A 12,294-nucleotide genomic window follows, 5' to 3' on the forward strand; every position below is an offset into this window, starting at 1 on the left:
GCTGCCAGTCAAAGGAGACAATTCTGAGCTAAAAATGGCCCAATGGGATAAGGCAGCTAACTATGTTGTGGTTATTTCCTGAAATGGGAGGTGCTGGGATAAAAGACACGTGCTGGAAACACGACATCTAACATTAGACCTGCTGCCTTCCGCCCCAACCTCAGAAAGGGGAGACTGACGGTGAGGAAGGAGTCCTGAGTAGAAGCACTTTATACTGGAGAGGCTCTTTTATTGAGTTCTCCATAATGGAAACCCCTCCCCAAATCGAAAAGAGTCCTGTAGCACCTTTAAGACTAAGCAACTTTACTGTAGCATAAGCTTTCGAGAACCACAGCTCTCTTCGTCAAATGCATCTGACAAAGAGAGCTGTGGTTCTCAAAAGCTTATGCTACATTCAAGCTGGTTAGTCTTAAAGGTGCAACTGGACTCTTTTCGATTTTGCTACTACAGACTAACATGGCTAACTCCTCTGGATCCCTCCCCAAATGTGTTTGATGCTTTTAATGTTATTTCCAACTTTCTGTATGATGCATTTTTTTAAAGACAGTATATATCAGAATAACCAGGCCTGGATAGCCCAGGCAAGCCCAGTCTGGTCAGATCTTGATCAGATCTTGAAAGCTAAGCAGGGTCGGCCTTGGTCAGTAATTGGATGGGAGACCTCCAATGAAGGCCAGGGTTACAGAGGCAGGCGATGGCAAAACACCTCTGTTGGTCTCTTGCTTTGAAAACTCCAGCAGGAATATGCATCTACGGCCAAGCTAACAGACCAACACTGCAATTTCAGGAAAAATGGAGAAATTTCTTTGAATATGTCCTTGGAATTTAAGAAAAATTAAGAAAATATGGACATAGACTAATTATAAAGCTAAGGTTTTCAAAACCTTTCTAAATATAATTTTAAAAGAAAAAAGAAAACCCCAGCAGGGGTCGCCATAAGTCAGCCATGACTTGAAGGCATTTCCCCCCCATACATCAGACGCATAATGTCTTTGGGACCACTTTGGGTCAAAAATCAAAGCTATTTCAAAAGAGGAAAGCGTACTGCACATGCTCAAAAGCATTGCGTCCAAAGGGCTTTTTTGTACTTTGGAAAGGTGCATTAGACATATGCCCAGAAGCACGCCGCCTCAAAGAGCTTTTTTAAAACCAGTTAGCTAACCTATCCCTAGACTGCCGGAGCCCGTACCCGTTCCTACTTCGCTGCTAGCAGGCAAAACATTCGGCGATCCAGTTAAACCAGTTCTGCCAAGTCTCGAAAAACTAGTTCTTTCTTAATCTCACCAGATTAAGCATCCCTCTTTATGGGAAAAATTCACTGCAGTTTGAAAGCTAGCATGTCAGGGAGAAGACTGGAACAGACCCCTGGCATGCTAGTTTTCAATAGGCAGGGAGGAATGTTCAATCATGAGCGCTCCCTCCCCTCTGCAGAAGCAATACCCCACCGCAGATGGACAACATCAAGGAGAACTACTCCAGAGAGTCAGATGCGGGAGTGGATTCAGCGATTCTGGGGCCTAGGCCAAAGTCCAGGATGAGGCCACAGAATCACAGCCACCCCACCATCAGCTCCCCCTGCAAGGAGCAAGCAAAAGGGGCCCCTCACCTAAGATGAGGTGGGCGGCTGCCCTCTCTGCAGCTGGAAACCAGTTGCCCAAACCTGAGATGGGGTAAGCGCCAGTGACGGCAACAGCCTGTTCTTCTTCTTTTCTTCTCTCCTTCGGAGGTGGAGCCGTGAGCAGTTGGGCACCTCCAAAGTGGGGGGCCCAGGGCTGCTGCCCTTGTTGCTACAAGCACCTCTGCTCTGACACCCTGCGTCTTCATTCTAACGCAGCCTCGCTCGTACTACCCCGCCACGAACGGCTGCGCTACGCCCTGGCCTTGTCCTCCATCTTCCGCCAACTCATCATCGTGACCCTGCTGATCGTCTCCGATTACTCGGTCTTCTGGCTCTTTGACCTGGTGCGGTATCAGCTGCACGGCGAAATAGTGGCAAGGGGTAAGTCCGACTGGGGGATGGGGAGAGGTGCCCTGCCAGAGAATCCCCCATCCAACTGCTCCACCTTCTTGTATTCTGCAAGCCAGCCCCTTTCCCTTGAGGACCAGAGGGAGCTTTTTCTTCCTCCGCTATAGTACGAGAACTCGGGGCGCACCCAATGAAGTTGTCGGGAAATAGGTGCAGGAGGGGCAAAAGGAAGTACTTCTTTACTCAACAAATAATTAAATTGTGGGGTTCCGTGCCAGGGGAGGTCGTGATGGCCAGGAATGTAGGTGACTTTAAAGGGGAGTTAGGCAGATGCGTGGAGGCCGATCACGTCTGCTTATCCACAGTGACTAAAGTGAACCTCCATATTCAGTGGTAGTCAACCTCTGAATGCCAGTACCTGAAGGTAGCGTCCAGGGAAGGCCTGGGATCCAGAGGAGTTAGCCGTGTTAGTCTGCGGTTGCAAAATAGCAAAGAGTCCAGTAGCACCTTTAAGACTAACCAGCTTTATTGTAGCATAAGCTTTTGAGAAACACAGATCTCTTCATCAGATGCAACTTTATTGTAGCATAAGCTTTCGAGAAACACAGATCTCTTCGTCAGATGCAACTTTATTGTAGCATAAGCTTTCGAGAATCACAGCTCTCTTCGTCAGATGCATGGGGGAAGTCCTTGGCCTTTTTGCCCTGTTTGTTGGCCCTCTAAGGCAACTGGTTGGCTACTCTCAGAGCAATCCTAAGCAGAGTTACTCCGGTCTAAGCCCACTGAAGTCAACAGGTTTAGACTGGAGTAACTCTGTTTAGGATCGCCCTGTGTGTGAAACAGGATGCTGGACTCGATGGATGACTGGCCTGACCCAACAGGCCCTACTTAGATTCTTACGATAGCAATTTGATACCGCTAAGAAAATCAGCCAACTGGTAAAGAGCTCAACCAATCCGTCTAATTGGTACATCAGGACAGAGGAAATGATACGAAAAATTAGTTACCCCATGCACAATAACTCACAGCAGAGTGAAACATGAAGTATGACATGTAGAAATGTCCACCCGTATGTATTTCCGTAAAGCGATCAGATACCAGCCATGGCTTGACCTAGGCAGATCATGAGAGGGAGGGCAGGAAGGGTTACATCAGTGCTTAGTTCTCGTGGCCCTTTCTTACATGCCCAGGGTAAGGCCGATCACCACCTTGGGGTCAGAAAGCAATTTTCCCCAGGCCAGTTTGGCTAGGGATCCTGATGGTGTTTTGCCATCTTCTGGGCATGGAGTAAGGGTCACTGGGGGTGGGGAGGAGGCATTAGTGAATTTCCTGCATTGTGCAGGGGGTTGGACTAGATGACCCTGGAGAGCCCTTCCAACTCTATGATTTCTAAAGAATCATGGGACTTCTTGTTTTACAAAGATGCTGTCAATTCTCTCCCCCCAGCTTCCCTCTCCCATGCCCCCCTCCCAAAGAGCAACTCTCACTATTTCCCGGAGAAGGGAAAGATTATGACACCAGTGGGATTCTGTACTAAAGTTTTGCCCAAAGAGAGGCCAGCTTGGTGTCCTTGGAAAGCAGGGCAGGGCATTGTGGGAAGCAGATGGCACCACATTGGATAACAACCCTATCAAAATAGTAAAGAGTCCAGTAGCACCTTTAAGACTAACCCACTTTATTGTAGCATAAGCTTTTGAGAACCACAGCTCTCTTCGTCAGATCTGATGAAGAGAGCTGTGGTTCTCGAAAGCTTCTGCTACAGTAAAGTGGGTTAGTCTTAAAGGTGCTACTGGACTCTTTCCTATTTTGCAACTACAGATTAACATGGCTAACTCCTCTGGAGCCAACCCTATCCAAAAGGGCTTTTCCATGCTGATGGATGGAACGATTCTTCTCCCTCGTAGCCCCCGTGACAATGACTGTCAGCGTGAAGGGTGAAGGCTACTCGGGTGAAATGTACCGGGACATGGTCTCGGCGTTCGACGTGCTGCAGCGAGGGAACATCAGCGTGCTGTCACGGAAATGCCGCTTGCACCCCTCTGAGCCTGATTATGGCGGCTACCTAATTATCGGTAAGCTCCAGCATGTCGACAGGCACAATTCAAATGGTATACTGATCAAGTCCTCTGCGAGACTTCGCGCGGCATGGTGGATAGAGTGTTGGACTAGGGTCCGAGGTGACCCAGGTTCGAATCCCCGCTTCTGCCTTGGAAGCTGGCTGGGTGGCCTTGGGCCACTCACATTCTCGCAGTCCAACCTACCTTACAGGGTTGTTGTTGCGAGAAAATGGAGGCGGGGAGAATGACGTTCAAGCTGCTGTGAATCCCAACTCAAGAGAAAAGTGAGATAAAAATTAATAAATGCAAAATGCTCTTTAAGATCACCTTCAGAGGTCCCTTTTCTGGATCCTGCTGCCTTTGGGAGTTAAGCAAGCAGCCACCAGAGGCATGGTCTTTTCTGTAGTGGCACCTAATTTGAGAAAAACCTTTCCAAGAGATACCCGCCTGGCACTTACTTGTGCATCCTGGACCTGGATAGCCCATGCAAGACCCATCTCTTCAGATCTCAGAAGCCCTCAAGTCATAATTGACTTATGGCGACCCCTGGTGGAGTTTTCATGGCAAGAACTAACAGAGGTGGTTTGCCATTGCCTGCCTCTGCAACCCTGGGCTTCGTTGGAGGTCTCTCATCCAATGACTAACCAAGGCCGACCCTGCTTAGCTTCTGAGATCTGATGTGGTCAGGCTCACCTGGGCTATCCAAGTCAGGGCTTGGGGGTGGGAAGCCATGTCAATTTAATTTCTAATTTTTTCCCCCCACTGGCCCTCTTCTCTGAACTCTGGTGAAACTGACAGGGCTTTTCCCCTGACCTTATTAGTTTCGTTGGTGGGTGAAGGAAACGGCAGTGGAAGAGAATAGGATACCTATGGGATTGCAGCTGAGTCCAGTTGTGGAACGGTAGGAACCAGTGTTTGCACATGTGGAAGTGCAAGATCCGAGTCCAGTGGCGCCTTAAAGACCAATGAGATTTCCAGAGAGTCAACGCTTCCTTTGTCAGAGGTTTGACTCTTGAAAGCTCATACTCCGGTCTTTAAGGTGCCACTGGACTTGAATCTTGCTCTTCTACTGCAGACCAACACGGCTACGCACCTGAAACTATCTACATGGGGAAGTGGAAGATTTGGGTCCAGTTCCAGTAGCACCTTAAAGACCAAGTAGATTTCTAGGATATGAGCTTTCATGAGTCAAAGCTGCCTTTGTCGGATATGGGGAAGTGTGTCTCTGGTGCTAGCAGAAGTGGTGATCCTTAAAACAGCAAAGGTAGGACTTGTAAATGGTGGGAGTGCACATCAGCCGAAGAGGGCACCATGAAAGTGCTTTAAAATGCACCGTGCAATTTCAGACTACAAGTTCTACCATGCTCACAAATGTACAACGTTCTGCAGTGGCCCCTTGTGGCCACAGGTGGAATAGCAAAGTGCATGAAAAAATCTTTTGCATCCAAGAGTCTCTCTACACAAGACATCTTACAAGGACACTCAAGTGTAGGGAGATGCAATGTTAGCCAGGAAGCATTGTTTTAAAAAGACAGATCTGGCAGAGATCACTCCTCAGAGGGTTTGTTAATTTCACCTCCCCTTCCAGGAGGTGAAGATGAAATTAAAAAACCCTTTGAGGAGCGACCTCTGCCGGCTCTGTCTTTTTAAACTACACTTCCTGGCTAACATTGCATTTCCCTACACTTGAGGGTCCGCATGTAAGATGTCTTGTGTAGAGAGACTCCAAGAAGCAGTGGGAATGGTAGGGGGTGGATAGGGTTCCCAGATGCCCACTGGTGGCAGGCAAACTCCCGGGGATTTGCTCTCTCGTACACTGATTGCCCAGCGATCAGTGGGAGGGGGAAAGCTCTGAGAGCTTGCCTGCCACTTGCAGGCACCTTCTGGGAGTGACATTGTTGCGCCGCCCGCGGGAGCTTTCCTGCACTTTGTTTGGGGCAGGAAAGTGATGCCATCACGCCGGCTCCAGACCTCCTGCCCGATACAAGGTAAGTGCCAGGGATTCGGAGTGCACATGTTCGGGGAAGCCCTACACAACAACATATGTGTACGCATGAACTCCTGCTTTGGGCCGGTTCACCCACACTGAACAGGTGGCCAGTAGCTTTAGTTACTTGATCTGCTCTGCAAATGAAGAAAAAATTGCAAATTCCAATACTGAATGTGAAGAGCTCAACAAGAATCAGAACATAGAAAGCTGCCTTATACAGCCTGTGGTCCCTCTAGATCAGCATTGTCTACTCTGACCGGCAGCAGCCATCTAAGGACCCAGGAGGAGAAAGGTCTTTTCTAGCACCAGCTACTACCCAGGTCTGTGCAAAACATGTCCTCTGTTGAGGAGCTACAGGCAGGGTGGATTTTGCCAATGGACAACAGGGGTGGCTGTAATGACTACTGAGGAATTACGTAATTTTAAAGTTGACAATGAGGAAACTGAAATTGCTCATGATTTGCTATTCCTTGGTTCAATCATCAACCAAAAGGGAGACTGCAATGAAGAAATCAGAAGAAGATTGAGACTTGGAAGAGCAGCCGTGAGGGAGCTAGAAAAGATCCTTGAAGATAAAGATGTCTCTCTGGAAACCAAGATCAAGATAATCCAAACTATGGTATTCCCCGTTACGATGTATGGATGTGAAAGGTGGACAGTGAAGAAAGCTGACGGGAAGAAAATTGGTTCATTTGAAATGTGGTGCTGGAGAAGAGTTTTGCAGATAACATGGACAACCAAAAAGACAAATAAGTGGATACTAGATCAAATCAAGCCTGAATTCTCCCTAGAAGCTAAAATGACAAAACTGAGGCTATCGTACTTTGGTCACATCATGAGAAGACAAGATTCTCTGGAAAAGTCAATAATGCTAGGAAAAGCGGAAGGCAGTAGGAAAAGAGGAAGACCTAAAACGAGATGGCTTGACTCAATAAAAGAAGCCGCGTCCTCCAGTTTGCAGGATCTGAGCAAGTCTGTTAATAATAGGACATTCTGGAGGTCTTTCGTTCATAGGTTCGCCAGAGGTCAGAGATGACTTGACGTTGGCACATAACACACAACAGGGGCAGTTGCCCCAGGCCCCATGCTGTGGGGGGACCAACCTCCCAAGCCCCCCACCCCCATGAAGGGGAAAGGAGGAGAAAAACAGCTGGCCGGCAGCTGCATCACACGGAGCAAGGGCTGCCCTTGCTTGAAACCAGCAGGGAAGGGAGGGAGGAAGCCCCTGTGGGGAGCAGCAGCTATTCTGGGGGCCCATCCCGGAATTTTGCCCAGGCCCCGAGAATCACTAAAACCATCCCTGGCTATGGCACTTCCTCACAAAAGGCTGGAAAAGGGTTTCACAAAGAAAAACTGCTGTTTTTTTGGCAATGTTTTTTTAAACAAACATTTGTGCAATTTTTTCCAAGCATCGCAATCCGAGATGTTGTTCAATTGAAGGTTTTTTTGTAAAAAAAAAAATAATAAATAGAAAAGCTCAAGGAGTGGAAACAGACAAGGAAGCCAGCTGGTCCTCCACATTTGTTTCAAAAAATTTGCCAACACGTTTTCCAAAAAAGCATCCCTCAGTTTTCTGGCTGTGCCCGACACAACTTACGATTTAATTGCCGCTTGGGTATTCATGGATGGAAGCATCTCCAGAAAAAGGCTCAAATTTTCACGTTCGAACGTTTTAAATATTGGCAACTTTTAAAAGGTGCGGAATCTCATCTTGCCGGAAGCTGATCTTGAGGCAGTGTGGTGTAGTGGTTAGAGCATCCGATCAGGATTTGGGAGACCCAGGTTCAAATCCGCACTCCTCCATGGAAGCTCACAGGGCCAGTCGCACACTCTTGTGAGGGTTGTGGGGAGGACAAAACAGTGACGGGGAGAATGTTGTAAATCAATTTGGGTTCCCGTTGGGGAGAAAAGCGAGATATAAAGGAAGTAAATAAATATGGACTGAATATGGGGGAGAGGACAGGGCGGCTAAGCCAGGCATTGCCCCCTTTGCAGAGGCGAGATCAGGGGAGGGGGAGGGCAAGGTGGCCCAGCTGGGCATTGGACCCTCCCCCATGCCTCGTCTGGGCGGAGGGAGTGCAGGGCGGCCAGGTCGGGCTTTCCCCCCCTCCCCTGCATCCTGATTTGGGCAGGGGGGGGCAGCTCTGCCCCCAGCTCAGCCTGATTATAGCCTGGGAGGGCTCTGTGGGCAGCTCACCCATCCCGCCCCTTCCTCAGCCGATCGCGGCTGGGGAGGACTGCGCCTGCGCCATCATAAATAGTGAGTCGTCACCAATACGGCTCAGCTTTTATGGAGTAAGAAAACTCAGCACCCATTTGAGACTTCTCTTTCTCCCAGAGCAAAAATGCAACCCCCTCCTCAAAGAATCCTAAAGCTGGAACATCTCGGACAGATGCCCATCTAGGCTCTGCTTGAAAACCTCCAGTGAAAGAGAGCGGAAGAGAATGCTGCTGTTTTACCCCCTCCCCAGGTCTCATGTATGGAACCTGCTTATTCATTGCCGCCTGTGGCAGCTATGTGCAGCGTCTGCGACGGGTTGTGTGCGCCTGGTACTACCCTTCCCGTGAGCAGGTGAGAGGACCCCCCTCCCCCATCCAGCAGCTCTGGAAATGGAATGAAGTTTTCCCCAGGTGAGACTGAATGAAGTTTTCCCCAGGTGAGATTGGCTAGTGACCGTACAGTGGCTTACTCCTCCTCCCCCCCTTTGCCTGCAGTCAAGAGCAGACTGGCCATCATAGCCACTGATGAGAGGGTCGTCAGCTCCTGGTTTGGAAATTCATGGAGATTTGTGGGTGGAGCCTAGGGAGGGTGGGGTTTGGGAAGGGAAGGCAGCTCAGCAGGGTATAATGCCGTAAACTCCACCCTCCAAAGCAGCCATTTTCTCCAGGGGAACTGATCTCTGTCAGGCGGAGATCAGTTGTAATTCTGGGTGATCTGCAAGCCCCACCTGGAAGGTGGCCGTCCTAACCGTGGAATTCCCCAGTGTCCTGACGGCCTGCCCCTCTACTTGGTCCAGTCCAGGGTAGGAGGGCTGTGCACATCCCAGGGAAGGCAGCTCCTGGCCTGGGTAAGTTGCGCCCATCCTTGGGGAAGCCAGCTCTGGGCTTATGTGTGCCCCACCCAGCCTGGGAAAGGCAGCTCTTCCTCCCTCCCTCCTTTGTGGACAGGACAGGGGCGGGGCCCTTTTCCCTGGACATCTTTCTTCCCAGTTTACTCCTGCCTGCTGTATGCAGTTTGGCTTACTGACCTAAGCCATTTATTGCGCTCTTAAAATCCTCTGCTAAACATTTGTGTAGCATTGGGCTACAGTTGAGACCATGTGCCCCTGCTCCCTGCCTACCTCACAAGGCTGTTGTAAGGACAAAATAGAGACTGTGTCCACTTCCAGGATCTCCTTGGGAGGGAAGGTGGGATACAGATGCTCTCGCTAGCCAGATGAGGATGACAGTAAGTGTGAAAAACTGACCCTCCAACGTGCTGGTAGCTCCATCAGCATGGCTTAAGAATAGGGTTGCCAGCTGCAGGTTGAGAAATTCCTGGAGATTTGGGGCTGAAGCCTCTAAAAGGCAGAGTTTGGGACTGGAGGAAGTTCAGTGCTGTATAAGGACATTGTCCGCCCTCCAAAGCAGCCGTTTTCTTCTGGGGAACTGATCCCTGTTGGCTGGAGATCAGTTGTAATTCCAGGAGATCTCCAGCCACCACCTGGAGGCTGGCAACCCTACTTATCAGCATAAGAAGAGCCTTGCTGGATCAGACCAGCTGCCCATCTACATTCAATCTCACTCGATGACTAACCCGTTGCTCTCAGAGTTACCAGTTGCACTTAGGGTTACTAACTTCCACGTGGTGGCTGGAGATCTCCCAGAATTACAACTGATCTCCAGGTGACAGAGATCAGTTCCCCTGGAGAAAATGGCTGCTTTGAAGGGTGATCACTATGGCGTTATACCCCACTGAGGCCCCTCTCCTCCCCAAACCCCAACCGTTCCAAGATCCACCCCTAAAATCTCCAGGAATTTCCTAACCGAGACCTGGTAACGCTAGTTGCCCTGGAGGGCTAAGGAACACAAAATGGAGGCCGAGGGCCTCCCCTGATGCCCTTTGGGAAAGGAGAGGTCCCCAGTTGCCACTGTTCTTTTTAAAACTGGATTTTCCCCTCTTCCCAAAACCGAAACCTCATTTTTAAAAAGAAGTTTTTTGTTCAAACAATTCGTAAATATGGAGAATGAGTACTCCAGGCTCCCCGGGCACATTTTGTCTGTCCTGGGTGTTTTCCTCCCCTCACCCAGGATTCCTTGCCCCTAGGAGAGAGTTTGCTACCTCTACAACACCATTCTGACCCGAAGGACGAGTCTAGTCAGTGCGGTGCTGAAGGCCGTGAGGAGGCACTCTGTGGATGGAGGCCACACTAACCTCTTTCTCATCCTGGCTGCCAAGTAAGTCGGACACCTGGAGTTGCAGAAGTGTCTTCGAAAAAGTGTCTTTTGTCAAACTCCACCTGAAATAAGGCCCTTTCCACACGTCCTTAAAGCGACAGCCGCTTGCTGAACCCTGCCAGCTTTCCCCTTTGACTCCAGATGCCTCCATTTTCAAAACGGTGACAGGCTGTTTGGCTTCTGGTTTTTTCTGCGCCTTTTCTGGGACTGCGGGAAAGTGTGTTCTCAGAAAAGGCACCAAAAAACCGGAAGCAAAACAGTTTACCTCCGTTTTTGAAAACAGAGACGTCTGGAGTCAAGGGGAAAAGACAGCAGCGTTTGGTGAGTGGGCCGTCCCTTTAAGGACATTTGGAAAGGGCCTAAGTTTTCCACAACTTACAGATAGGGGCTCCTAAAATATGATGGATCAATGTTGCAATGGTGTGTTTGTTTTAATGTTAGGTTATTGAATTGTCAAGTGGCTGTCACAAAAGCAGTACAACACACACACACATCCAAGCCAAGGCTGGGGGTTTCATTATGTTCAAGGGAATCCCCCTGGTGTGTGGGGAAAATATGACTGAAAATTAACCAATACAAAAGAAAGGGGAGGGGCATTTTAAGAAAGGCCTGTTGAGGACTGAGCATGCGTCAGGAGGCTTGGGGTGCTGAGAGCAGTGGAGAGTGAGTTCCAGGAGAAAGAACTGAGAGAGAGGAGGAAATTGGCCTGATCAGGCAAGTGACCGACAGACTAGGATCTGGGAGACCCGGGTTCGAATCTCCACTCTACCATGGAAACTCGCTGGTTTACCTTGGGCCAGTCACACACACTCAACCTAACAAACCTCACAGGGTTGTTTTGAGGAGAAAACTTAGGAGAGGAGACTGGCTTAAGGCTGCTTTGGGCCCCCTTAAAAAAACCTCTAGGAATTTCCTAACCTGGAGTTGGCAACTCAACCAACAACATATTAATAGGGCTGTAAAATGGGACCGCCCATAGGCAAGGGATGAGTTTCTGCATTTTTAGGTGACTTGTCAGGTATATAGAAAAACTAAATTAATTTGTAAATTAAAAAAGCAGAAACGTGGCCAAATGACTTGGGGAGAACATCAAGCTCCGTGTCCTCTAGGCTGCAGGGGCAATGAAGCATCAGTTAAAAGGGAAGGGGAAGGAAAACTGACTAGAAATCTGGAAATTGAGCTGCTCCAGCAACCTCTTCCCACACATCCTAAGACCTGAAAGGCAGGCACACTCTGCAGGGATAAGAACTGTGTCGTCGGCAACACAGTTTGCCCTTCCTGCTGCCTCCTCAAGGCCTCTGGAGGCCCAAGAAGACCTGACGCAGCAGTGGGAAGACCTGGTGTGGCAGCGGGACGGCCCTGCACAGTGGGGTTGGTCTCTCCCGCTGCCTCGGGGCTTTCAGAGGCCCAGCCCAGCGACAAGAAGGCCCAGCGCATCAGCAGCCCGTTTGAAGCAGAATTGGGCCCGTTTGGGGCCAAAATCGGCCCACTGTGGAGTACAGGAGCACTCCAGGGCCTGCCGTGCCACCCCAACAGCGTTCCTGCGCTATGCAGTGGCCTAATTTCAGCCCCAAACAGGCCCGATTCAGCCCCAAATGGGCCAGAATTGGCCCGCTGTGGAGCTCAGGAGCCGTTTGTAGAGCCTGTTTTTTTCAAACAGGCTTGGTCACTCATATGTAATACATGCTGACATTATTAAATATCCTCCATCCAGGCATTCCAAATTCCATCGTTAGCATAAATTAGGCACAATGAACTTGCATCACAGCATCTTACTGAGCACGATTAACCATCTTAGGCTTATCTGTCTAATTGATTCTGGTTTTGCCCATCTTGAGAGGGGG

General features: G+C 49.5%; 1 protein-coding gene across 1 annotated transcript in view; it reads left to right on the forward strand.

Annotated features, from left to right (window-relative positions):
- DCST2 (DC-STAMP domain containing 2) overlaps positions 1 to 12,294 on the forward strand; it is a 36,427-nt gene that overhangs the window by 13,611 nt on the left and 10,522 nt on the right. Inside the window, exons 8-11 of the mRNA XM_054973270.1 lie at positions 1,835 to 1,999; positions 3,871 to 4,038; positions 8,485 to 8,585; positions 10,320 to 10,450. Of these exons, the coding sequence (XP_054829245.1) occupies positions 1,835 to 1,999; positions 3,871 to 4,038; positions 8,485 to 8,585; positions 10,320 to 10,450 (565 nt within the window). The remainder of the gene's footprint in view (positions 1 to 1,834; positions 2,000 to 3,870; positions 4,039 to 8,484; positions 8,586 to 10,319; positions 10,451 to 12,294) is intronic.

Source organism: Eublepharis macularius, chromosome 1, assembly GCF_028583425.1.
Source record: "Eublepharis macularius isolate TG4126 chromosome 1, MPM_Emac_v1.0, whole genome shotgun sequence".
Lineage (NCBI taxonomy): Eukaryota > Metazoa > Chordata > Lepidosauria > Squamata > Eublepharidae > Eublepharis > Eublepharis macularius.